The sequence below is a fragment of the Tympanuchus pallidicinctus genome, unplaced genomic scaffold (assembly GCF_026119805.1).
Source record: "Tympanuchus pallidicinctus isolate F22 unplaced genomic scaffold, pur_lepc_1.0 scaffold16, whole genome shotgun sequence".
Classification (NCBI taxonomy): Eukaryota; Metazoa; Chordata; class Aves; order Galliformes; family Phasianidae; genus Tympanuchus; species Tympanuchus pallidicinctus.
In genome coordinates this window covers 23,145,973-23,170,951 of record NW_026294679.1, presented here as the reverse complement: position 1 = coordinate 23,170,951, position 24,979 = coordinate 23,145,973, and the positions used below count along the sequence as shown (strand labels likewise).

General features: G+C 39.9%; 1 protein-coding gene across 15 annotated transcripts in view; it reads right to left on the bottom strand.

The window, feature by feature from the left end:
- Nucleotides 1–3,309: 3,309 nt before the first annotated feature.
- The window catches only part of ZMIZ1 (zinc finger MIZ-type containing 1), a 324,722-nt gene continuing 303,052 nt past the window's right edge, over nt 3,310–24,979 (bottom strand). For 14 of the 15 annotated variants that reach the window (XM_052676783.1, XM_052676785.1, XM_052676786.1 and 11 more), the window contains 9 exons: nt 24,653–24,863; nt 23,354–23,459; nt 22,646–22,806; nt 22,251–22,318; nt 20,321–20,389; nt 19,543–19,790; nt 16,535–16,698; nt 11,447–11,695; nt 3,310–7,778 (listed from right to left, as the gene is read on the bottom strand). In XM_052676783.1, coding sequence (XP_052532743.1) covers nt 7,671–7,778; nt 11,447–11,695; nt 16,535–16,698; nt 19,543–19,790; nt 20,321–20,389; nt 22,251–22,318; nt 22,646–22,806; nt 23,354–23,459; nt 24,653–24,863 — 1,384 coding nt within the window. In that variant the 3' untranslated portion in view covers nt 3,310–7,670. The remainder of the gene's footprint in view (nt 7,779–11,446; nt 11,696–16,534; nt 16,699–19,542; nt 19,791–20,320; nt 20,390–22,250; nt 22,319–22,645; nt 22,807–23,353; nt 23,460–24,652; nt 24,864–24,979) is intronic. The other variant, XM_052676792.1, reaches the window with a different exon arrangement.

Below are 24,979 nucleotides of genomic sequence, written 5' to 3'. Positions count from 1 at the left end.
TGAGAAATACAGAAACAACAATCAAGGAAAAATAAGCATCTATTATAAATTTGAAATATACAAATAGATGGTGAAAATTGCTTTCAATTTACTTATGCTTTAAAACCTCAGCTCCAGAATTTCATTACTTAAGCATGGGGTACTTCTTCAATGGTTTTTAGAAACCAAATGAAAAAAAAAAGAAAAAAAAGATGACAATCCTAACAATTGGAGCACTTTGAAAATATTTGGCTTTTTCTAGCATTTGACCAGCTCAATATGAAAAAAAATGAACACAAAAAAGTATCTTTCAACATGTTCACAGTAATCAATATGTTGATATGGGAGCACAGTGACAACTGAAACCAAATTTTCCAGAATAGTTTAACAGGATCCCCAGAACAGCACTATAACACAACTCTGGGCAGACAGCAATGTCTAGATTGTAATATTCAATCAATTCAAAAATTTGGACTCACAGAAAAAAAATAAAATTGGTAATCCTGAAACTCTTAGGACGTTCAACAAAAAACGAAAATGCATAGAGAGAGTATTTAAAAATGGGTATATACTAGCATTTCTAGAGAATCTCAATTTGTGTGCATTACTGTATCTATCAAGAATACAGTGAGATCACTAATTGGAAACACACTGGACAAAACAAGTAGACGTACTCTATAAATGAAGGGAAACAGCTTTATCTTGTCTAGCCCACATACATTGACAGTAGAATATTTTAAACACAAAGATGGAGTTAAAGAACAGAAACCAATTTAGGTAAGGAGCTCCCGAAAATGCAGATAAGCGGGCAAACCAGTAAGTCCCTCCCTGCCAGGCTGTTTGCTAACGCCCTGTAGGAGTCATGCTGTAATCGCTGTCTGCTTGCTTTTTAAATAGAAATGTTTAATTGGTTAGGTTCCTTGTAGGCTGTTCTTACATTCCCCTGGAAAATGCTGTACACTGACAGACACAAGACACCTCTGCAGAAGGTGCAGAGCTCTGACCTTCGTTCCTTTTAGAGAGAAGTGTGAGCTGGGCATTGGCACAATGACTGACATCAGGAGTAACATCCCACATGGAACTGGTAGGACTTCAGTGATACAGACAAAGGAAAACTGTCAGAAGGTGACACACTAGTTTTAACTCAAACTATGAAAAGGAAAGGTAGTCATTCACAATTGGAAATTCACAGTGCAAAAGGATTGGGGCAGACTTGGAATTTAAGCAGATAAGAGGGAAGTGGGTTCTAGGTAAAAATAAATAAGAACAAATAAAAAACTAGGTACACAAACATCAAATATGTTAGAAGAGTTTTAGGAAGTAATAAACAAAGAACAGTAACATATGAGAATATTTTATATTAAGGAAGAGTTGTACCACTTTTTCTATGTTATCTAGCTTCCGTCTTTAAAGAAAAGAAAGCAGCTCTATTGACACAGCACTTATGTGCAGGAGTCCCACTCCCACTGTCCAGTCAGCAAACAAGCAGATGGTGCCACCTCCATTTCTGTAGTTTGTCTCTTGCTCCTATAAAAGGCACTATCAGGTGTCTGGGAACATAATGCAACAAACACAAATAATATGTATTCAGAATTCCATACTGACTAGGAAGAGTAGAGAAAAAATGTAGGGACCTGAGAGTGTTCTGAAGTTGTTCAACAGTGAGGCACCATGACAAGCACAGAAGGCATAAGAGATACTCCCACATGTGGCTGCCTGGAACCACAGGAGAGCAAACATCGCAGGGCCACACTGACACAGAACAGAAGACTCCAGCATGTACTGGATGCATGCATCATACATATCCTGGTGTCAACATCTGGGAGAAGCTCCATCTGGAGAACTGCCATAGCCTTCTGACTTCCAAGTGAGCGTGAAGAACAACCAGCACTGAAGGACATCACTCACATGCTTCGTGCAGAAATACCTCCATCCTGAGTGCTGAGGCAGGTCTGTACACTGGCTGACTGGCCCTTCTGAGGAGCTTCCAAGAAAACAAAACACCAAAACGTTGATTAATTATTGGTTAGGATAGGTAAATGCATTGATTGCATTGTAAGTCAGTTTTATTACTTTATCCCGAATTACCATTTTAACTGATAATGCTAGCAAAGAAGGCAGAACTGAGGCAGAAACTTTTTTTTTTCCAATTTTGAGAAAATGAATTTTTATATTTATCCATAATTACTTATGTGTATTTCAGTCAACAGCAGGGGCTTCTGTCCTTAAGAGGTAATTGCTGTATCTGACTTACAACGTGTAGATACTCACAATGTGAAATGGTTAGGTTGTTCCTATCTATAGAATATATTTGAAAGGTGTGTTTAAGCTAAACACTTCTGCAAACGCAATATCCAGAAGGTACACAGGAATTCTCTACAGAAACAAATCTTAGCCTTCGACAAAGTGCCCTGTGTGTGACTGTGGCTAGTGACAGGTGTGGGACTCTGCCAGGAATGGAGCTGTGCGTGCCACTGCTGCTGCCAGTGCCCTGTGCATGCTCACAGAGCCATGGCTCGGTCTGCCAGCAGCTCAGGGTGCTGAGAGATTAAGCAGGCCTCAGAACTGCATTCTGAAACCAACCTTCAGCTTTAAGTGGGAATACATTAAAAAAAAAAATCATTTTAGTTATCTCCCATTACTGATTTCCCCTAAATGACAGACTGCAATTAAAAAAAAAAAATAATGAGATTTGTGAGAATTTAAAACAAAGAGAAAGCTAACAGTCTCCCGTGCTGCTGGATGGTCAGTCCCTCTGCTAACATCTCCCTGCAAGGATTACAGTCGCCTTGCATTTCAGAACACAGGTCAGCACAAGAGATAAGCCTCTTTTTGTTTTATTCATGTCATGGAAACATTTCATTTCAAAGAAATTGTTCTGTTTTTTGGTGGTATGCGGGACTATCTGTGCTGAACTGCAAGTCATCAATACGATTTCATGTCAGGGTCTTTTCTTCAACATGATCCTGTGGCTATCAGTAAATCTGTGCTCCCTATCTCCTAGCCTGGGTCTCTTCCATTCTGGTTTGCACCTTTTTCCCTTCCTGGAGCAAACCAGAAAGGTTCCCAGGAAGTGCCATCCTGCACACATAGCCTTCAGATGAACACATGAGCCCAGAGAGAAGGGCAAGTAGGGTGTTCCAAAAAGAAACTGAAAATTTACAAAGCAGCTGCCAATTAGCCAGACCTTAATTTTGCAAATTTATTTAGGAAAAGGAATTAACATGAGCAAATGAGAATACCTCAGTGTTACAACAGAGTATATAAATGTCTAGCAATAGTCAAATAATTTGATCTTTAAATACAAAATAACCACATGAACACCTAATATACAGGTTTCATCTGAATACATATTTATTAGATAAATATTAGGTTGTCACATCATCTAACTACATACAGTTTTGCAAGACTAAAAATCACAATTATTTTTTCTGACCAGTTTAAAGTATGAAATGATTGCATTGTACTGTACATACAATGTACAAACAAAGACAATGGCCATTTTTGCGTGTTACGTCAGATTGTATTTTTTTTTTTAATTCCCCTCTGATCGCGATATCAAAAATTGTACAAAGTATGAATTTGGTTACAATTTACTTTTTTTGTAATCCCCTTATTTTTCTTCATTATTTCTGTAGCACCCTAAAAATACACAGGTGATAGACTAGTACACGTAAGCTAAATATTACAAGTAGATAAAACAAAACAAAACGAAGGATCAGAGTATATTACAGAAGTGAAAGTGAAACGAATGCCGAGACTCCACAAACGCTAACAAACAGGATTCATTTTCCACATAAGATGGAGCTTCAAGCTTTTTTTTTTTTTCCTGCGAAATAAAAACAATGCACATTCCAAGGAAAATGAATGCATTTCTGTTAACATGTCTCTATTTGTCATTTACATATGTACAGATGTCCCTTGAGTCTCCGCTGCAGACATTGGCGTGTATCTGTCAGTCCTATAATAATGTCTTGCCAGCAGAACTGTAGATTTCTGTGGGTTCTTTCCCAGATGAACTTCCATAGGGAAACAATTAAAAAGTAAACAAACAAAAAAAGAAGAATAAAAATACTACTGGAATTTCATACAATAATTAAGCTTTAAAAGAAATGACTGTGATTACCCTATTTGCTAGGCTTTTTCTCTAAAATTTAATACGGCAGTGAACAGATAAAAAAATAACTAAATTTTCATTTAGAAGCATTTCCATACTGAATCTACTATACAGTACCTGATTTTAGCTGACATAGTTTTAAAACTGTCTCGTATGTCCAACATTTGGGAGATGGGTAAAAATCGTGTTTTCTCTCATAAGTTCTGCTTAGAAACCAAACGCTTCTCTAAGCTCCGACATGTCAACCATCCACTTTAATGCTCTATTACTGTACAAAGCAGATGCAAACACTGCTCCAAACATATTGCTAATATCTATGTGGGTTTGTTTTTATTTCCCTTTATTCTTTCCAGCAGGTACTTTCAGATGATACATTTTAAATACTACCAGTTAGCAAAAAGTCAATTCTTAACATACCTGGTTTAAAATACTAACGCTGTGTTTAAGAGAAAAGCAATTTCAGGTGACTAACTTAGCTGCTCAGGAAACAATGAAGAGTGGATTAAATAGAATCAATTAAAAAATCTGAGCAACCCATTCCATCTAGTACTGAGAAATGTTCTTTATTCCAAAACCTATGGCTTAAGAAACTTCCCCCGAAATGAAACAAAACAAAACCCTAAGGGCATAACGTCAGTTTATCATTCATCACCCCTGAAAATGACTTCAATACATATATGAACAATGCAGCAAAAATACAGGGGAAAACTACTACAGTAAAATGGCTACAAAACACATCTGTAACTGAAGAATGGTCTTTCCTAGTGTTGGCATGGCAGCAGCACCACACCACAACCGTGTTACCGTGTATTATACCAAGGTATCTTTAATATTCTGCAGAGATCCTCTACAGGTTGTCAAGCCTACATAAGAAAAAAGACATTTCTAAGCAGAATAAAATGTACTATACTGTTTCCCTCCCCACCCACCAGCATCCCTTCGTGTTAGTGTGCCCAGCTCTGCAGGCTGGAACACCAGCACAGTGATATAAATACGGTACCTTACGTACTCGCTGCTTGCCTTAGTGCTTCTTCACCCGTTCAGACAGCTGCTCCTAGGTGTCCTGCTCACTGGGGCAAAGGGACAAAGCTTCTGCTGTCACCAGCCCACAGGCACCACATGGGCAGGGAACATCAGTTGGTTGGGTGATGGGATTTTTGCCCTAGGCAATCACTTCTTACTGTGTTTCCATGACAGAGCTGGGCCCTGATTGTCCAGGTACTGTCTGACATATCATTTCATTCATCAGGTAAATGGTTATGAAGTTTGGGCTAATTTTTCAAAAGAAAACAGGTTGGGGGAGGGAGGGAGAGGGGCGGGAAGGGGGAAGAAAAAAAACCTCCCTTATTCTGTTAAAGAACCCTCAATGTTTTGTTGTTGTTTTTTTTTTTTTTTTTGTTAAAAAAGGACCCATATATTTTTTTTCAGACAAGGTATTTAAAAACACCAGCAAAAGTATAATCAGATCATGAAAATGTTGAATATTATCAAAGACGATACTAAAATATTCACAAAGATATTTACAATAGCAATTCTTAAAATAATTGATTTTGCATAATGAACAGCGCCTTTCTTAAAAAAACTTGAAACAGGAAAAATATAAGTGTGGGACCATCTCTACATAATATGTTTGACAGATTCAATACTTCTACTGGAAAATAAAAGAACTAAACCGCCATTTCCTTTAATATCTACAGCAAGGTGCTGCTGACTAGCATATATATATCACGACGCATGTACAGCAGTAGTGGGAAATGTTAACAAAGAGCAAAATAAAACAAGAACTGCAAAGAATTTACAAACATGACTTTGGTGAGGAAAGCAAATCCAGAGTTGTAAGCACATAGCATGCCATTTACAGCTTGCAAACTGAACACAGAGGGCTAGGAAACTCTAGTCAAACAGATGGGAACGAACAAAATTTGTCTGGCACTTAAGTTTAAAATGTGTTGTGGCGAGCAAATAAAAGTTACTGGATTGGGTTTGGGATGAGGAAAGGAGTAGGTCAAATTTGCTTTAGTAATAAAAAGAAATTAACCAATAACTCCACAGTGGGCAAAAGCTGAAATGTTGCACCACGAGGGCAAAGTTGGCACACATGCACTTCTTACACAGCTACTGTACATAATTTATAAAAGAGAGAGAGAGAGACAAAGAGCACAGAAATGGGCACAGAAGCAATAGGAAGCTCATGCAGGAGAAGCAACCACACGAGAAGCACGGATCACAGGGGCAAGACAGTGATTGTGGCATTAGGGTCTCTTGAGGGCAGCAGCAATCTACCAAGTCATTTTTCCTCCCCATGCCCTTTCCTTCATGAGAACAATTTCTTCCTGGTACCTAAGGTTTAAAAAAAGAAACCGAAGGAGGAGAAAAGAAAGCTTGAATTATTTGTAACAGTCATGAAAACAGAACGCAAAGCAAAATAAAAAAGAAGCTATGTCTATCCAATTTCAATGCCCCTCTTCAAGCTGATTATGAAAAATAATTTTGCAGATCGTGATGTTACACTCCCTCATCCTGCAACGATTTCCTATCTGCCTTTGACCTAGCTTGTCTTATTATGTGTTGTGCAACACACACAGTGATGCAAACGCTCAGGAAGCAAAGGCTGTAGGTTAATAATTGAGAGTTTTGGTTTGCATTCCCCCCTCCCTCTCTTTTCCATTCTGTATGAATTAAATGGCAAAAAGACCACTTACAACAATCTTGACAGTTGGGTGTCAACGCAGCCACAAACGGTAATGATTTGAAACCAAACCACAGAAAAACCCTAAACATTGAAAGTATTTTTTATTTTTTCCATGTGCTTCCAATGTGTGTGTTTGAACAGAGGAATCCTTTGCAAAGAAGTGTTTAAGATTCCTGAACTTTTCTAAGTCCAAACACATGCGGCTGCGGCCTGGAGATGCTCAGGACTCCATTACTGACAAGGTGTTTACTAAACTGCTGTCACCCTCTTGATGGGCTCGTATTTCTTCCCTACCTTTGCCATTTTACTGTACAATTTGTGCTTTCTGGAGCTTTGTTTGTGTTTTTGTTTTATGTTTTGTGTGTGGCCAGAAAAATTACTCCAACACAAACTTGTGCTTGGAGAGGGACAGAGGAGAAGCAGGGTGGAGGGAGATGGTTTCAAAAAAATGGAAGAACATGCGTTGGAAGGACACTCTGAGACAGGTCAATTAAAGACAGTTCCATTTTGTTGCCTTTTCTTCCCTTGCCAAGATTTGTTTTTGCCAAGATACTTCACACTATGTTTATCACAGAACTCTCTCTCTATAGGATGAACAACAAACGGGGTTTCCAATAGCTGCACAACTGTCTGTGTTTTGTTGTGACGCATAGCATGGCGGACTCTGAGATTACTGCAGTTTTTTGTGTATTTTTTCTCCCGGCACTTTCACAGTTTCTGAAGCTGACAAAAGCAGTTCTGAGATGAAGAAAGCAGGGAGTGCACCACTGGATCAACTCGTGAGGTGTTTTTTTCTTCTTTTGTGGAAAAGGAGTGTTAAGATTCCTCGCTGTGCAGCCACACGTGTGAACAAGTGAAAGGGGTGGGGGAATACATGTGGGTTCAATTGTTCTCAAAGAGAGACAGAAGGTCATCATTGCTATTGCTTGGCAAATCAGGAGGATCCAGGTACGAAAGCAGCTCATCTGGATTTGTGAGTTCTGGAAGCAGCTATAAAATATAAAGATAAAAGGAAAATTACAGATAACAGAAATACAATTGTGAGAAAAAGGGATTAAAACACCATACATTCCGGGAAACTGGCTTTCATATACATATATTGAAATGAATCTGACAGCAGTAATGCTGCCTAACACCCTGAGGTGATGCAGTAGCCACTTGTTTGTGAAAGCCTGTATTACTCAACTTTCCCATCACAAAGCTTATCAATAAACAAAGTTTAATTCCTGCCTAGTGATGCTGATAAGACCTTCTTGATAAATGCCAGTTACGTAGGTTAGTTTCATGTAGAACACCGAATGTAAACTTGAACCATGCAGTCATGTAAGACTTATTTGATCCTTAAAGTGGATCAACAAAGCCTGGTGTATGTGACTGGCAGGCAGCAGCGTGGTGACTGCTTTAGGCCTGCATCCCTATGGAGCGAGGCTGCTGTGTCCACCCCTTCCTCATGCATGGACACACAGGCTGGGCAGTGAGCTGGACTGGAACTCACCAGATTTTGAAACTAACCCAGACCCAAAAAAGCCCCCTAATCAAAATTAAAAAAAGCACTGAAAGTCCTAAGGAGGAGTAGGGGGCGGGGAGCGACAAGGCAGGCAGCTGACCTCCTTTTCTCTCTGTGGCAGTGACAGCTGATGGTAATTGGAAGTGCTTATTCAACTTCAACTTATGTGCATTTCAAGGTATTTTAAAGGGTCAGGGGCATAACACTCCAACCAACAGAAAATGCACTGATCTTCACAAGGTTTTAAATGTATCAAGATAAAAAGTTTTTTAACTTATGTTTTCACTAACACTGTATTTCAAATAGAACTATTTTTTTTCCCAGGCATCACTCAGATTCTTTTTGATCTGACAAGTCACAAGCACACCTCAGCTACTGAGGGTTTTGTAAGAGGCAATGTTTTCTGGCTTATTCTGCAACTTACCAAGTATTGGTAAAAAGTAAAAGTATTTATCAACTGACAGGGAAGAGTTTGTAATAAGCTCCCTTTATATTCAGCATTGAGGCCAAGGCAGAAAAACATGGAATAATTAAAAAAACATAAGTACAAGAAATGCATTTTAAATTGTTCTGTGTTTTCAAATACTATGAAAGTAAAATCTTGACTGCATCACGTTTAGCATACAAGTACTATATTTATATGCTTCTTATGCTCAAATGGATAAAGATATTTTTAAATAAGCTATACATGAAATGAAGAAGGAAGTTTATTACTTCCTAAGCATTATTAAAAAAAAAAAAAGGAAAAAAAAAGAAAGAAAAGTTTGCATAAACAAAACGTCCCTGAGGGAATGTTTTTCATAAAATACCTCCTCCTTTTATACACTGCTGTTTTAACTGCTGTTGTCATACTGCTAGACTAAAGATATACAGCTTTTAAATGCATTTCACCTGCTAGCATAGTTTTCCGAGTATGTAGTATGGGACTAAAAGAAAACTGTGGCCTCACCATATGTTTAGAAAGTAACAAATGGTTGAATGTATCCCACAGATAGTCCAACTCAATTCTTACAAAATTAACGTAATGTGTCTGAGACTGATTCTTTTATAAAGAGGATTGCTTTTTTTTTTTTTTTTTTTAGAAAGGTGAAAGTTTAATACACTCTTTAACAATTCTGTCTTCTGAATTTTGAGGGTGTATTCCACATGATGAAGTAATGGCAAAAATTCAAAACTAGGATATTTCTAAGACTCCTCCAAAGAGAATCGTCCAGTTTTTGCTAGTTAAGGTATATTTTGACACAGTCTCAAGGAGAAAAAGGGTAAAGGGGAGGAAATTCTGAAAACAAGAAGAGCATTTCTGAATGCTGGGGTGTCTCCCTGCATGCAGGCCTGTGCAACACATGGCCCACGAGCCAGGAGCTGGCACTGTAGCTTGGCCGCTGGTGTGTGGGAATCCTCATGGCAACCCCTTGCAGCAAGAGGCAAATCCAAGGACTCAGCTGGATGCAGTGCTGAGCCAGGAGGGAAGGATGGAGGGCTGAGATGGGCAGGCACTGTGAGGGTGTGTTGGACTTGTCAGAATTTTAAGAGTACACGCAGTGCTCCTGAAGTGATCCTGTAGTGCTCTCACCAGGCATCTGCGCCCCGTGCCTCTGCTGTGTGTGGTGTGAGTGTGGGTCATCTCTTTCTATAGGAGGTGTACCCTTCTGCCTGGTTAAGCACTGCACTGAAGCACTAATGAATGACCCCGTCTATGCCAGCAGGCAGTGAGCCCAGCTGCCCACAGTGCATTCCCCAGCTTGGTTCCAGCTCACAGACAGTGCTGCATGGTGCCTTGCTCTGCCTGGTTCCACAACAGTCACCAGTAACTAAACCTGCAGACATCATTCATCTGAACATGACTGAGCTCACAGATATTTCTAAGCTCTATGCTCTCCATACTGTGCAGCGCTTGCTTCATTAAGCTACAGCAATTTCAGTTTCAGCATTGCACCAAATGCCTCCACCAGCGATACAGTACTATAACATCTATTTTCTTTTCACTAAGGAACAATTGCCTGACCCATTACAGTGTACAGGGTTACTTAAATACTTGAAGAAAAAATGAGATTTTTATTTTACCTACTGATATTACTCATATGGCATCCTTAAGGGCTCAGATCTCCAGTTGCCACATGACCTGCAGCTCCTGAGAGATGTGCCATGGCCTTGCTGTGTGACAGACACAGCCTGGCTCCAGCACAGGCACTGCTTACTGAGGGCTTCTCCCAGTGCCTGGAGCCTGCCTTCCCCTGCGAGGCTGCCTGATGGCACAGTGCTGTCATGAGACAGGGAACAGGCACGCACACAACAACAGCACGGACAGGTATAAACCTGAGGCACAGAGTGAACACTTCTCTCAGAAAAATACATTGTGTGGCAGACTTTGGACCAGACAGAAGATACAGGTACAGGAATGCATGACTTAAATGAAAATTCAACTCTAGTGCTAAGAAATATGACCTTTGGAAGGTGAGTGGTTGACCAGAGGGATGCCTCAGGTAGCTCACTCCCAGCACTAGCAGAGGGTGGCTGCAGACATTACTTCTGTCTTTAACACTAGGCTCATCTTTGTTTAGTCACATGCTGAGCTCAACCCTGGCTAAGGAGGCAGAAGACGTCCTTGTTGTTCATTTGAAGCACTTGCATGGTATGGAGCAGGACATGTGCTGCTGAGTGTGGTGGCAGTGCCCAGAGCCAGGGATGGACGCCACTGCCAGGCACTGCAATGCCGAAGCTGAGCCAGCACACAGCTCAACGGGCACCATGTGGCCCAAGCCTGGCCCATGTGTAGCCGCCTCCTTCTAATCTGGAGGCTGCAGCGGCTCCAGGGCCTGGGCTCATGCACACAAGTGCCTTCATCAGGCAGCGAGGGGATGGGAGATCTCTCTTCTGTGCAGACACTCGACCTGTTGTCTCAAGAGAAACCTGCCTGCCTGCTATGAGGAGGACACGGCTGGCATGTCATATGGCTTAAAACAGAAGAGTTTCCACAGCAAGCCAGGAGCGCCCTGTCACCTCAGCTGCAGTGACTACGCCCATGTACCCAAGCATGAGACGATGGCATGTGCTGTGGAAGCGGCTCCCCGTCCCCGAACCCACCCCGCCCTCCCGCCGCCATGTCAAGCACACGCTATGGCAGGCAGATGATAGTATGACACAGACTTACATCCAGCGAGGGCTCCGGCATGTCAGGTGCTCCCTGTCCACCAGCCTGACCCTCTAAGGCTGAGGAGGGATTAAAGGTCAGGTCACTGTGTGGATGGTTGCCAGAAGCGGCCGGGGGCGGCTGCCGGGACTGCTGGCTGGGAGGCCCGCTGTGATGTAATGGCTGCCCTGACTGGCTGCTGGGGTGAGGGACGTGCAAACCTTGCTGCATGGAAGTATGGGACTGATCAGTGCTGCCGGGATGAGGGATCTGCGGAGGAGGAAAAAAGCAGGAAAAGAAAGTGAGGCCACAAGGTACAGTGCTCGCGGTGCCTGACTCTGTAACCGCATGTTAAAAGGAAACAACGAAAATGAATTAAAAAGACCAAAAAAAAAAAAAAAAAAAAAAAAAAAAGAAAAAAAAGCGTAATTGGAAAAGAAAGCTCCATATCCCAATGCCGGAGGAAATGTTTGGCTTTTTGGAGGTCACTTGCAAAGGGAAATAAACACACTGGGTTTGTGCTGCTGCATTTGCTTTGCTGTAATGTGGGAAGCTATGGCTGAAGGTGCAAATCAAGCAGCCCATGGGGTTGAGGGGGGCTGATGGTGCTGCTCAGCATGAGCCAGGCAGATGCATTGCCCTTGAAAAATTTCAAGAATCAATGGAGAGTTTGTTGAATAATAATCCCTGTGCCAGCAAAATGATTAACTGAGAAAATACTTAAGTTCTACTCAGATTCCTTATTGGGCAGCTTCCCTGACATTGCTACCTATTCTTGTTTCAGCTTGTTACAAACATCTGGCAAATGCCAGCCCTTCCTACGCCTTCCTCTATTTTATTTTCATCCATCTTTTCAGAATACAGCATCCCTTTTAAGGGATTTTCTTAGCTGATGGTTGAAAAAACCAAGCTCCTCAGCCACCCATAGAGCTGCCGGAGGTGGCCGCATACCTGGTGACACCCTGTGAAGTACAACACATTATTTTAAATTAAGCAAAGATCATGCAACAGAATGCATTTTTATCTTCACATGGGCAAGTTCTCTACCAAAACCTTTGTATTTTCTAGGATTTCAATGGGGAATAACCTACCAAACCACATGCATCTTCTAAACCCTATTATGGAAGAATGGAGGAAAAAATCTCTCTCACATTACAGAGAAGCAACAAAAATGCACAAACCCATGCTACATGTCATCTTTAATGCTCGTGGACTCTTTGGGACTTGACCATGGTGCCATGAGAAAAATGAGTGTGAATGCCTTAAAATTGTTTCATGTTAATTGGGTATATGGAGAAGCAAAAAATGTAAACATTTTTTGAGAAATGCTACATTGCCACACAGTGGAGCTGAAACAAAAGAACAGATACGTACAACAACAGCATGAAATTCATCCAGCCAAGCCAACAGAAACTGGCAAAATGCTATGTCACATGTCAGCATTGACCCTTTCATAACACAGTAAGCTACAAGGCTATTTTAACCTTAATCTTCACTTTTGGAAAGCAAAAGGGAGGTTATTACAAAATTAATTAAAATATTCCAAGATATTAAGGAAAAAAATATCACAGAAACAAGCATTTTATAAAGAAACATTTTTCCACTTGCATGAAAACTGACATCTGAACAGTGATAGAATGGGACACTCAAACTCAGCTACATGGAGGTCCTTTTCAATAGTTTGGCAGTAGGAATGTTGGTGGAAATTAGCAGGATTCTATATGTAAAGTGTTTTTGTGTCTCTTTCCTATATGAGACTTTAAAATAACTATTACAAAGTACTGTTGCACACTCTTCTTTCCATTAGCATCATAATTTGACTACCTGGAAGGTATTCTGTAACATTATTGTTGTTACCTTAGAGGTAAACTTGTACAAAATCCACCCATAGACCACAGTTTAATGTAAATGAGTCTGCAGCCTAAGACTTTGCAACAGTCCAAGTGAAAGAGGATGCCTGTCCAAATAGTATCGTTTCCTTCTTCGTTCATTGAGAACACACGTAAAAGAAACTGTGCAAAGTAAGAAAGCTTAATAATAACAAAAAGTAAAGAGCAATTAAAGACAGTGTTGCTGAAGTGGGAAAGTTGTTTCCAGAAAATTAAACAAAATCGGATCATCTTGAAAATTCTCTCAGATTTATCCCCCAAATGCACATGGCAAGGGTCACACTGGTGTGCTTATAGAAGTGATTATTTTAAAAAAAGAGGCATTCATATGTTTTCAGATATATTTCAGAATAGATAAGCAGGTTAGAAATTTTATACATTATGTTTCCATATACTAACATTATATAAATGTTTTGTTGATAAAGCAGTATCTTGAGCAGAGACAACTGTTGGACAGGGACCCATTGCTCATTATAAGATGAAGGTTATCATTATCTTAAATAGCCAACACAGCTTCAAAATCCACCTGATGGCATTCATCAAGGCCTACCTGGGACAGAGTAAATGCTCAGGACTATTTTTCTGTCTTTATTCAGCTGAGTAATGATGAATTAACTACCACTGGTGTAAAAACACTCTAAACGATACGACACATGGGTCTCCAACTCACGTCTGCAACTTGCACTGGTTTTATTTCAAAAGCACTAACTTACATTAGGAATGCTTAGTCAACAAAGTTGCCACTGCTTACATAGCAAGGTAATTCAGAGTTGTTTTTAGGAGTGTAAACTGTGGCACTCTTAAAACATTTACAATCTGTAAAAGTAAAGTTTATAGCTGACACAACTACATCTTCTGTTTAATAGCATAAAACCACAATTCTTTATGAGTCAGTCTAAGAGTGACCTCTAGGAGTGCTGAGATGAACAGCAACAGAGCTTGCCAACTGCAGAATGATATTCCTTTCATCTCAGGAGAAAATTGATAGTGAAAAAAAAGATCATTAGGTTAAGTCAATTGTTTATATATCTCTCCACTACGGAGGTCACAGACTCACCAACTGTTGGAGCTGTGCTAAGTGGCAGAACCATGGAAAGATGCCATCCTGCCCAGCCGCTGTTCTCTGCCACATTTCCCATCCTTTTTTCCTTTGCCATCACATGCATCCTTGCAAACTCAACAGGTGGACTGTCACAGATCAAAACCTCCCCCATATTTGTTTTCAATTATATCAATACCATATCCTAATAGCATGCATTTCTCTAAAAGCAGCAGTTTTAAAGCTGTCTTTCCTGTGTGTCTGTTACCAAAAAACAGTTCCTTTCTGAGAGAGAAGAATGAAGATAGGAAAAACAGAGGAGGGAACCACAGACTTCATGATATTGAGAAAGTTCTGCTAGAGTACTATCAGTTCACAGAAGTGTCCTAAAAACTGTATGGCCAAATTGGCAAGGTCAATCTAATTCTATTGTGCAAAGAGATGTGAAAACTGATCCTTATTAAGGCAAATCACCCACTGACATAAGCCAGGTGGGGTCTGCTTTAGTGCCACTTCCTTTTCACAAAATAGCACAGCTTGCATATCATAATAGAATAGGGAGAAGCAAGGCAAAGGCTTACTTTAATTGCTAGCTATCATAAGCAAGCATTAGATCTGCTACAAACTGACCCAGAGAATCAAAAGCCTATTACCGATTGCCCAAATACTCTCTTACAGTTCTGCAGTTTGCACAGCCTCGAGCAACTTTTAACTGCTCTTATCTGTAAGGAGTCCAATTTTCAGAAAACCACAGATTCTTCACTTTCATATTCAACCGCTTCATACCCTGCCACTTCAGAGATTTTACTAGGGCAACCTCTGTAGTAAAGGTAAAGCGGTTAACCGATGGAGTGGAAATGTAGGTGTCACAGAAGGGGAGGTGCAGAAGAATTCCCCGCGGCTTTGGTTCAAAGGACAGTAGCTGTGTGTGAGTGCTTCAGGTTGGTAGCAATTCCCCTCACCACTACATTCTTATGCTGTACAGTTGGTTCAGATACAGATACTCAGGTTGCTCATTAAACTGATATGTAAAATTTGCCAAAGTAAAATTAAATTTACAGTGTGCTTGTTCTATCCTTTATTAGCCTGTGAAGTGATAAAGTCATTACAGTTCCTGGACTCTTTCTTTGCAGACATTTTTCTCACTTGGGATCTGTCCAAGCTATACTAAGAATGCTCTCTCCGCTCCCTTCCTATTTCTCACCATCCTCCTCGGAAAATCCACTGCCAGCTAGAGGAGACACTGACTGAGTAGGCTTTTCCTAAGCATCTGCTACCACATATCCTCATTACATTCTGAAATAGTACTTTCTAGTGCTCAATGAAGTCACAGCACAGATGACTTGTCAAGTTAAACGTCCTTCCTGTGCAGTAACAGCACATCATGAAGTCCCTGCCCTGTAACTTAATTGAATATAAAAGGATATATACACACACATATACCACAAAGAGTTAAAACAGATGACTAGCCATGCCTAAGAGCTAAACACTGCTGGTAACTTTTCTATCATCTTGTTGCTGCAGTACTGCATCATCTGGATGTAAAGTTCTGCATATAAAACTTGGTTCACTGAGCAAGCTGCTTTTCTAATGAGCAGTTCTGCCTTTCCACCTGAGATCTGAGGAACCAGTTTTTGAAATCTATTACATTGGTGCAGCCTCAGACCAGCAGCAGTATCTCTCCTTGAAATCTACAGGCTTATCCTATTCCCAACAGCTTAAAGGTACGTTTTATTCTACTTGGATAGCATCCCTAACAAAATGCTTTGGTGCAAACTTTGACCTCAGAAACAAAGTCAGGGAAGACATTGTCCCTGCTCTGAACCAGTCAACGTCTTGCTATAACAAGCTGTCTGCTGAAGACGGACATTCACGGATACTGCTGGCTAGTTTTTCCCAGGTGTCAGAGGAAAGCACAATGATTAACACAGGTACACTGAGCCAGGTTGTTTCTTTCAGATAAACAAGCTTAAACGACAATTTAAAAAAAAAACCTTAAAACATTTCTCCACAAACTTGAAAAGGCCAGAAACTAAAACTGACAGGGCTGCTCTATTTCAGATGCTGCCAAAGTTAGGAATCCAAAACAAGGAAAATCAAATCACAAGGAAAGTCCATTCGCCTGACTGGAGCATCTTACTCCTGCAAAGAAAGATCTACATCTGCAGCATCATTACTTACAGATTCCTGCATAGGGTGACTGAGAGGTTTGTCGAGAGCTGCCATGCTGCTCGGCATGTCTGGGGGATGTGACAGCTGTGGCCCATGCATGAAATCATTCATAGATGTTCCACCAGGATTCCCGTGTGGAAAATCAAAATTGCCATGACCTTGGTAACTGTTACCTGAAAGACAAGCAGATACAATACAAAATAATTTTTTTTTCTTTTTTTTCCTGACACTGATCTTTTAGAGTCTTGCTAAAGCTGTGCAGGGCTATATATCTCCCTTGCATAGGATGGGGAACATAGCAATGTTGCGCTCCCCATTGCAGAGGCAGCTGAATGAATAAGGAGGAAAAATGGCATTTGGCTTTCATGTATTGGCTACTGCTGGGAATATTAGAATTGATTGTAGTAATTCGTGTACATTCTGAAAATAACTGAAACCTCCTGACACCTAGAAAAGCTGCTGTTAAGTCACTAATTAAACTTAAGCAAGACAAAAAGTCAGAAGAATCAGAGTGAAACTGACTCGCTGCCCAAGCACAAATTGTATATAGGACACCTGTGTTATTTTTATCTACATTTCCACGCACTGAGGAGGACTGTAGCTTTGCATCAGTTTCTGACAAAGTTAATCGACCTCTTCTTTCTCAATATAAATAGGCAACTTCTGTTGAGATAATGCAGAAGAGGCCTCCATGTCTAATTGAGGCTTATGATGTAATTCTCCTTGTTCCCATGAAACCTAATAACATGCATTCGACTCCAATTTTCCCTTTCTGGAAACACCTACCCTCATTTTCAGAGCTACAAGTTGCCTGCTCGCATCCTGTGTTTCAGATGTGGATACATGCATTCACAAATGAAAAATCAGCAAATCTATGAAATGTAACTTTGGATGGAAAGGATGTTCTCCAGAGCATCAAAATTCCATAACAATTCAGACTCAGGTTTTAACCCTCACACATCTACTATTTAGCAGCAAACCTGGGGCCCTCTGCTGAATTTCAGGACAAGTGTGTTTTGATCCCTTTCACCTCAGCCCTGTGAGCGTTACTATAATTCTGCAGTATGCATGCATCATAGTACAGGGGATTTATTTTCACAATTTTCTGTTCTGATCCCTCTGTTAGCACTTTCATTTGAGATACCAACTCTGTTGGTTTATCTGCTCTGAAGAATTAGGAATGGACTGAAGCCATTGAGCTATTTTTTTATACGTGACCTAACTGCATGATACTGAACTCAGAAACAATAGAATAGTTTTGGAACTTGAACAGAGAACTTGAGGTTTCTCGGCTGGAATACAGCAGCTTTAAATGGAAGAAGTCAAGAAGGGAGTTCAACAAACCAAAGTAGCTGCAACATTTGCTCTTCAGCACAGTTTCATAAGCAGAAGCTTAATCTCAGAGGAATAGAAGTCATTAACCATGTAAGAGTATTTCTCAGAGAAGTCAGGTCTTTGATCTACCATGTAAATACCACAGAGCCTTACTAATTCCCATTTTGCTAATCTGCAAACTGGATAATTCTCCCAGAATGTAACTGCTCTTGCCTCACTTCTCAGGAAAAATTTAATAAGCTCTTGTATTATCAAGTACTTGCTATATTTACAAACTATACTTCAGTATAATTACAAACAAAAACCACAGTAATAACATCACTACTTTTTTTCTAGAATGTTGTCAATCAGAGGACATCACTTAATAATAAAGGCTAAGTTTCATTGCACCCACTGATAGAGAATAAAAACATGATGCCCAGGCATTTACAGCCATGCAGAAATACACCCTTCTCTGGGGCAAGAGTTAAGCCACCCACTGAGGGACACACCTGTAAAGTCATTTAGGATAATCTGGTCCCTTGCCCTGATACATGTGTTGCAGCAGAGGTATAACAAAATGGATTTCACATGATGAGCTGAAGCTCTGAGCAGCAATGCCTAACTCTGCTAGAGGATCTCAGCGGAAGGGAGGGAAATAACAGTCCAGGCAACAATCACTAAAGAAACACTAAAACCCAGCTTACATGACTACTGTGTCCATTCCTGAGCAAAGGAGATAGAAAGATGATAAAGAAAAGATGGCTCTGTTCTCATGTTCTGACTGCGTTTCGCTCCTACTTAGCAACTGAAAAATTTGTGATTCAGTGCTCTTGGCTTTGTTATAGTAATCATTCATCTGTTTGAAAACCTGGAAAGTTTTATCATCTGTCATCAGTTTTGCAGTCATTGGAGCAAATGAACCATATTTTGCATGCAAGATACATTTTTCTTCAAATGCCTGCAAAAAGCACATATATCACCTTGTAATCAATTTGAGGATTCTGATGGTGTGAACAGTTGGTCTTTTCTCTGAGCTGAACTGAGTCATATCTTATTTCTTGCAAAAAGAACAGTCTCTGGTTTCATATTTTTAGAATTGTCAGTATAATTTTGTTATTCAGAGTATCCCAGTCATTTGAAAAGGTATTTCCACTACTTGGATTTAGTTCTATCTTTCTCAAACTGGCAATGCATGGACAGAGGATCTCAGAAGTCATAATCTAATGCAAAGGTGTTTGCAAAGCAGCTAAAAGTTTGAATGATCCATGAAATGTCAGCTGCCTGCTCAAGTGGCAGGATTAATGACTCAGGTTTGCTACGTAGTAAGTAATGTAGCAGGACGAGCTTTTAATAGAATGAGAGGGAACAGAAGGAAAATAGACAGAAAAAATGAGGAAAGATGCATATTGTGGCAGGCCATGAATGCTTAAGGGAACACACAGTGCTCAATGATTTAGAGAGAACTGCATGGCAATAAACGTGGCAGTCACCAATTGCCTTACTAAAAGCTATTTCCTCTAACCAGATGAATCTTATATGAAAAGTCTTGTGCAGAATTTCAGAACTGGAGCCACACATATTTTGATTTCCTTTTGAATGTCCATGAGAAGGCGCAGTGACAAACCTGCGTAACAAAGGAATCCAACTGACTCACTGACATTGAAAGTAACAATTTGCATGAACAAAGATGTAAAACCTACCTTGGTTTCCATATTCGGTGGAGTTGTTGCCTCCTGGAGGAGGTGGGAGGGATGGGTAAGGTGATGGTCCAGGACCCAAAGCTGCAATCATCTCCATCACATTTGGCATGATCATCTGGCTTGGACTCATGGTCTTAAATCTTTTGGAGGGAATGCCATCTGGGTCATCTTTGATGTGAATATCTGACTTTATAGGGACTGGCCTCCAACTGCATGTTGGATCAATGGTAACTTCTTCAAACTCTGAGCTGTAAAATAACACGAGAATTTTAGCACATCAGTTGCTCTTCTGTTTCCTGTCAATTCTGCTGATATTTCCCTAAGAAACTGATGGTAACAAATGTTTTTAAGTGTTCTAGTATATACAACCTCAAAATCTTTCACTCCTCAAGTGTGTGCTGAAAGCGAATTTTAGAAATGGCAACTGTGAGAGCACATTTCTGTTTATATCCTCACAGTGAAATCCAAATGTATCTACATATGAATCAGAAGGTCTCCTAAACACAAGAAAACATTTCATCCTCCATTCTCATTCTTCCTTCTGCTTCACTGATGAGGTTGTCATCAGGAGATGACCCAAACAAGATCTATTAAGCAGGCAGAAAGAGACACACTATTATTAGCTATGCTCACTGATATTACTAGCTTCACCAAGAAGCCATGACACAGAATACTCAAGTTCAATCATTAACACCTTCTTTGGCATGACTGTCTCAGCACTCAATAAAATATGTCCCAGTTACTTAATCTTGGATATCAGAAATATCAATTCACTTACTTCTGTATAGCGTTGAGAATACCCCACATGTACTGGTCAACCTCCAAGCCCTCCAGCAGAGCAGTTTTACTAGAAAAGTAAAAAAAAAACCAAACAAAAATCCAACTCCTTCATATTAGAATATATCTTCATATATTTAAAAGAAGGATAGGTTAGTGATGGAATCAGCAGTCTAAGATCTACCAACTATCTCTTACAAGTAACTTATAATGACTTGGGAGAAACAGCTTCAGCTCTACATCTGCTTTACCAAGATAATAGTTTTTAAAATCAAATAGGTTAAATGAGGGTACATGCATACATACATATGTAGATCTGTGTATGTCCACTAACTGTTCACATCTTTGTTGATTGTTGATTTTATTGAACTGTATTTCAGATATACAGTCTCTTCAAGCACAGATCTCTCCTGTGGCCATCATCTATAACTACTAATTTTTTAAAATTGCATCTGTGCTGTTTTCTTGAGCTACGCAGTAATATGTCTTCAAAATAACTGCATATTGTAACTGTTTTACAGAGCACACATGGGGACAGAACAAAACTGTAACAGTAATGACTTAGTTACATCGGCTCTAAGATCAGAATGTAGGTGCTCATACTTAGAGAAAGAGGACACAAATTTTAGCCTGAATATATCAACACATAAACTATGAAGTAACCGCTATCTTTTAACACATCCAATTCTTATTTTTAGCCAAACTCAAAAGATTAAAAAGCTTGAGGTAATTCAGAGAAATCATCTGAGCTTTAGGATAGCTATGAATCACAGATGGTCAAGCTTATCTCAAGTCTGTGACGTTCACAGAAGCAGATAAAATGGACAATGGCCACATCTATTCAGTAGATAACATTGGCTGACACAGATGGGCAGAGGTGCTTGCAAATTGCTACAGCTACAGATGCCCGAGCTTAAGAGCACTGGCTCTCAGCTGAGGCTGTAACCAAGTCATAACCATGTGCACTAAGCACAGCAGGTTACAGACATTGAATGGGCTTGCAGACATTCTGTGAGTCTTTTTTTGCTCAGTTAAATGTGACTACTTTAAAGCGTTATCTTCTGTTTCTTCTGCAGTATGCAGGTGCTCTGGTCAAGACATAAGGTTGAAAATATACTGAGGTATTTTCCTTTTTCTGTAAGCAATTTCTCCCAACTTTCGTAGTAGCAGCTTCTTGGAAACATTTCAGCTTTTTAAAAATCAGCCTTATTCTGAACTGGAATCCTTTCTACTTTCTGCTTTTGCCTTCATTTGCACTTGACATTGACCCTGGAGGATCCTACTGGCAAATGCTGCAGCCTCCAAAATTCCCATTCTCCTTGAACACTGGTGTTAACTGCATTCCTACATGACTCAAAGCACAATGCCTAAGACAGTTATTTGGCATTCTTAAACCACCAAACTCAACTGGATATTGAGAATTTTAATATTTAAATATTTAAAGTTTACTAATTTGAGCATTACAACATGAAAATTACAAAAGTAACTCCAGAATAGACTACCTATTCTTTTATCATGGTATGTTGCTATCAGCTCATTGTTTATACTTCACAGTCTAGAGGAAAATCAACTCCCAGTTCACCAGTTTCATGTAGATATCTGTCTTATCGCTACAAATATTTGAGCTTCTTTTGAACTCTACACAATACAATGGCATCCTGATGAGAGCTAGCAGACAATATGCTCTGTGAGAAAATGTCCTGTTAACTGTTTTTGAATTTCTAAAAAATCCAGGGTGTTCCCTCAATTCATGCAATACTGAAGAACTCTCACTGGACTTTAGGTAAATGTTATGTATTTATATATGTCATTTTCTACCACTTCCTTTCTCTCCCTTCCAAATAAATTATCTTTTCTTCATTACCTTCAATATTACTGAAATTTGGTTAAATCACCTACAGCAGCATTTCACATAGCATAGTTGCACTTACTTGCATACCGGACACCTCCAAGTTCCTCTTTCACAGTTCAGTTGTAAGTAAGATTCCAGATCAAAGCACTATGTATCAGAAAGAAAGAAAGAAAGAAAGAAAGAAAGAAAGAAAGAAAGAAAGAAAGAAAAAAGAAAACAACAAAAAAAGAGAAAAATCAAAGGAAAATACTGTATTAACTGAGTCAGACAAAAGTAAAACTGCCATGAATAAAACCCTACTAGAACTAACATCTAAACCAAGTAGTGTACTTGTCTCTACATTCAACAGAAATACATATATGTATTTAACTTCTTATATTGATAAACAAAAAGGAAATCTGTTAAGCTCTCTCTTACAATAATGTTACTACACATGGTGGAGGGAACACTGTGATGTCATTGGCATTTACTCACTTGTACATGCTTGCAATCATGACCCCTTGCTGGGAGCTGAATCCGCCGGAATGTGATCGGACACTTCAGAGACACTTTAATGGCTGTTTGCTCTACTCCATCTTCCCCATTTAGTGTTGCATTGCCAGAGGAAGCTGCTACACTACTGAAGTTCCTCTTTACTGTTTAGGAAGAAGGCATGCATGAGAAAATACACGTACTCTTTAAATCCTAATGTAGAAATTTGAAAGACCAACAATTCATCCTTTACAGGCTACTCTAACAGACAATTTATCCACATGAGTGTATGCTGCATAATCTTGTGCTGTACAGACAAACCATCACACACATGGATATCAGCCTCTGTCTCAATTATAGCAAGTACTACACATGCACTTAAAGCAGCCCTAAATGAAAAAAGGAGAAGAATCTTTTAATGCAACTCTTTGGAATAGGAGAAAAACAAATATGGGGGAAATGCAGACTATCCCAGGACAGAAGAGCCATCATTAGGGACTAAGTTTGTATTCTTGGTATTTTGTTACCCCACCCAAACAGACTTCAAAATTTGAGTATCCCAAGGTTTTAATCTATGCACATTAAATTACACTTAAGAATTTCCAGAATATTAAGTTTTCAGTAGGCAAACAAATCTGGTGTAGAAATAATTAATCACAATTTAACGTAGGCATTTTAAGAAAGTCATCACCCACAAAAAACAAAACTCACTCTTGGTGATACAATGTTCTGCTGGGAGGAGGCGTTTCTTTAGTAGACCTTGAAGTACAGAGCGAACTGATGGCCGGTGTACTAACTGCAACACGAACAAGTGTGACTGAAAGAGAACATGCTTTGTTACCACGAGAACCAAGCACACATGGTACATATGCTGCTGAACAGAGCTGCATTCTTCCCTTGGATGCATAGCTTCAGAAGGCATCTAATGCATAAATATGAAAGCTGGTGCTGCTCTGCTGAGTGCATGCACTCCCATAGGGATATATTGAATGCTGTACAGTATCTTGTTCTGTTCCCCAGGAGCACAGCATACAATAGCTTTAGAAAAAAAAGAAAAGATGTTCTGCATTTTCTTTCTCTTTAATATTCAGAATATGGAGGGCTGATATATTCATCTCTGACACTTGGGTTTATTCCTAAGACCCTGGATTCTTCGACATAATCTAGACTATCTGCCTGCCATCACACTACGTTATAAGTTGCACAATTTGCCATTGATCTGTCTGCAACTCACTGAATCCTCCTTCCCACACAGAGTCGTAAGAGCCTGCTGTGGATTTGCAGGATGCTGCCCCGGCTTTTAGCCAACAGATAAATGGTATTAGGCACAGATACTTCAATGTGAGGTAAAGCAAAATGTGTCAATGGCTCCCCATTAAAACGCCTCACACTGTGACCTTGGGAGAGGTAGCAGCTTGCTTTCTTGTCAGTAACAACAGAGCAATTAAAAGCTCAGACTGTAATGTGCGGAACAGTCTGCATTAAAAATATAATACTTGTATCTGAAAGCAACTAAACCATGCAAAAGGAGAAAGGGGGAAGGTTTCACAGGATATGAATTTTTCATCTGAAAATCACTACCAACAATGAGAGTGCTGAAGTTATCACGACAAATCAATCGCAGTTTAATCCTCTACGTAAATGAAATTAGTACTGGATAACAGTCCACACCACAACAATCTACTCCCTTAAAATCCTTCAGCCACTTTGTAACTCAGGCACACACTAAAGAGCTTGGAGAGCAAACTCCGTTCCTTCCCTAGGCCCCCAAGTCCTTTCAAACTCACTGAAGGGACACTGCTACAGTCTGCAATAATTCTGCAGCGCAAAAAAAAATCAGCATTAGTACTCTGCCTGTGTCAACACCATTAAACAAGCGTCCTACCAAAAAGAATCGTGGGAAAAAAAAAAAGAGAGAGGAAGGCTTTTTCAGCCAAGGCGACATTTGCAAACTGTACTAAATAGCAGAGTCAGCATCAGCAGCTGCAGCCGCAAGCCCGATGTACTTACACAACAACATGCTGTGACTGTAATTTGAATCGTGTTTCTTCCTGGCTGGCAGACATGCTTTAGGTGCAGAGGTTTATGAGATGTCTTGTTGTCACCACGTTCGATGGTAAGTGGGGTTGCATTAACGCTGACCTGGACTGAAGCTGGCCAGTTTGTGTTCATTTGTCTGTCTTCATGGTGATAGCACTTGAACTGTAATTCCAAGTCAGACCTGTACAACAACCAATAAATCTTCCTTTAACTTTTCTTGCACACTGCAGAGGGAGGTCTTTTTTGTTGCTAGGAACGTTTTTTCTTGACCAATCAGACTATTCTTCTAGAATTATT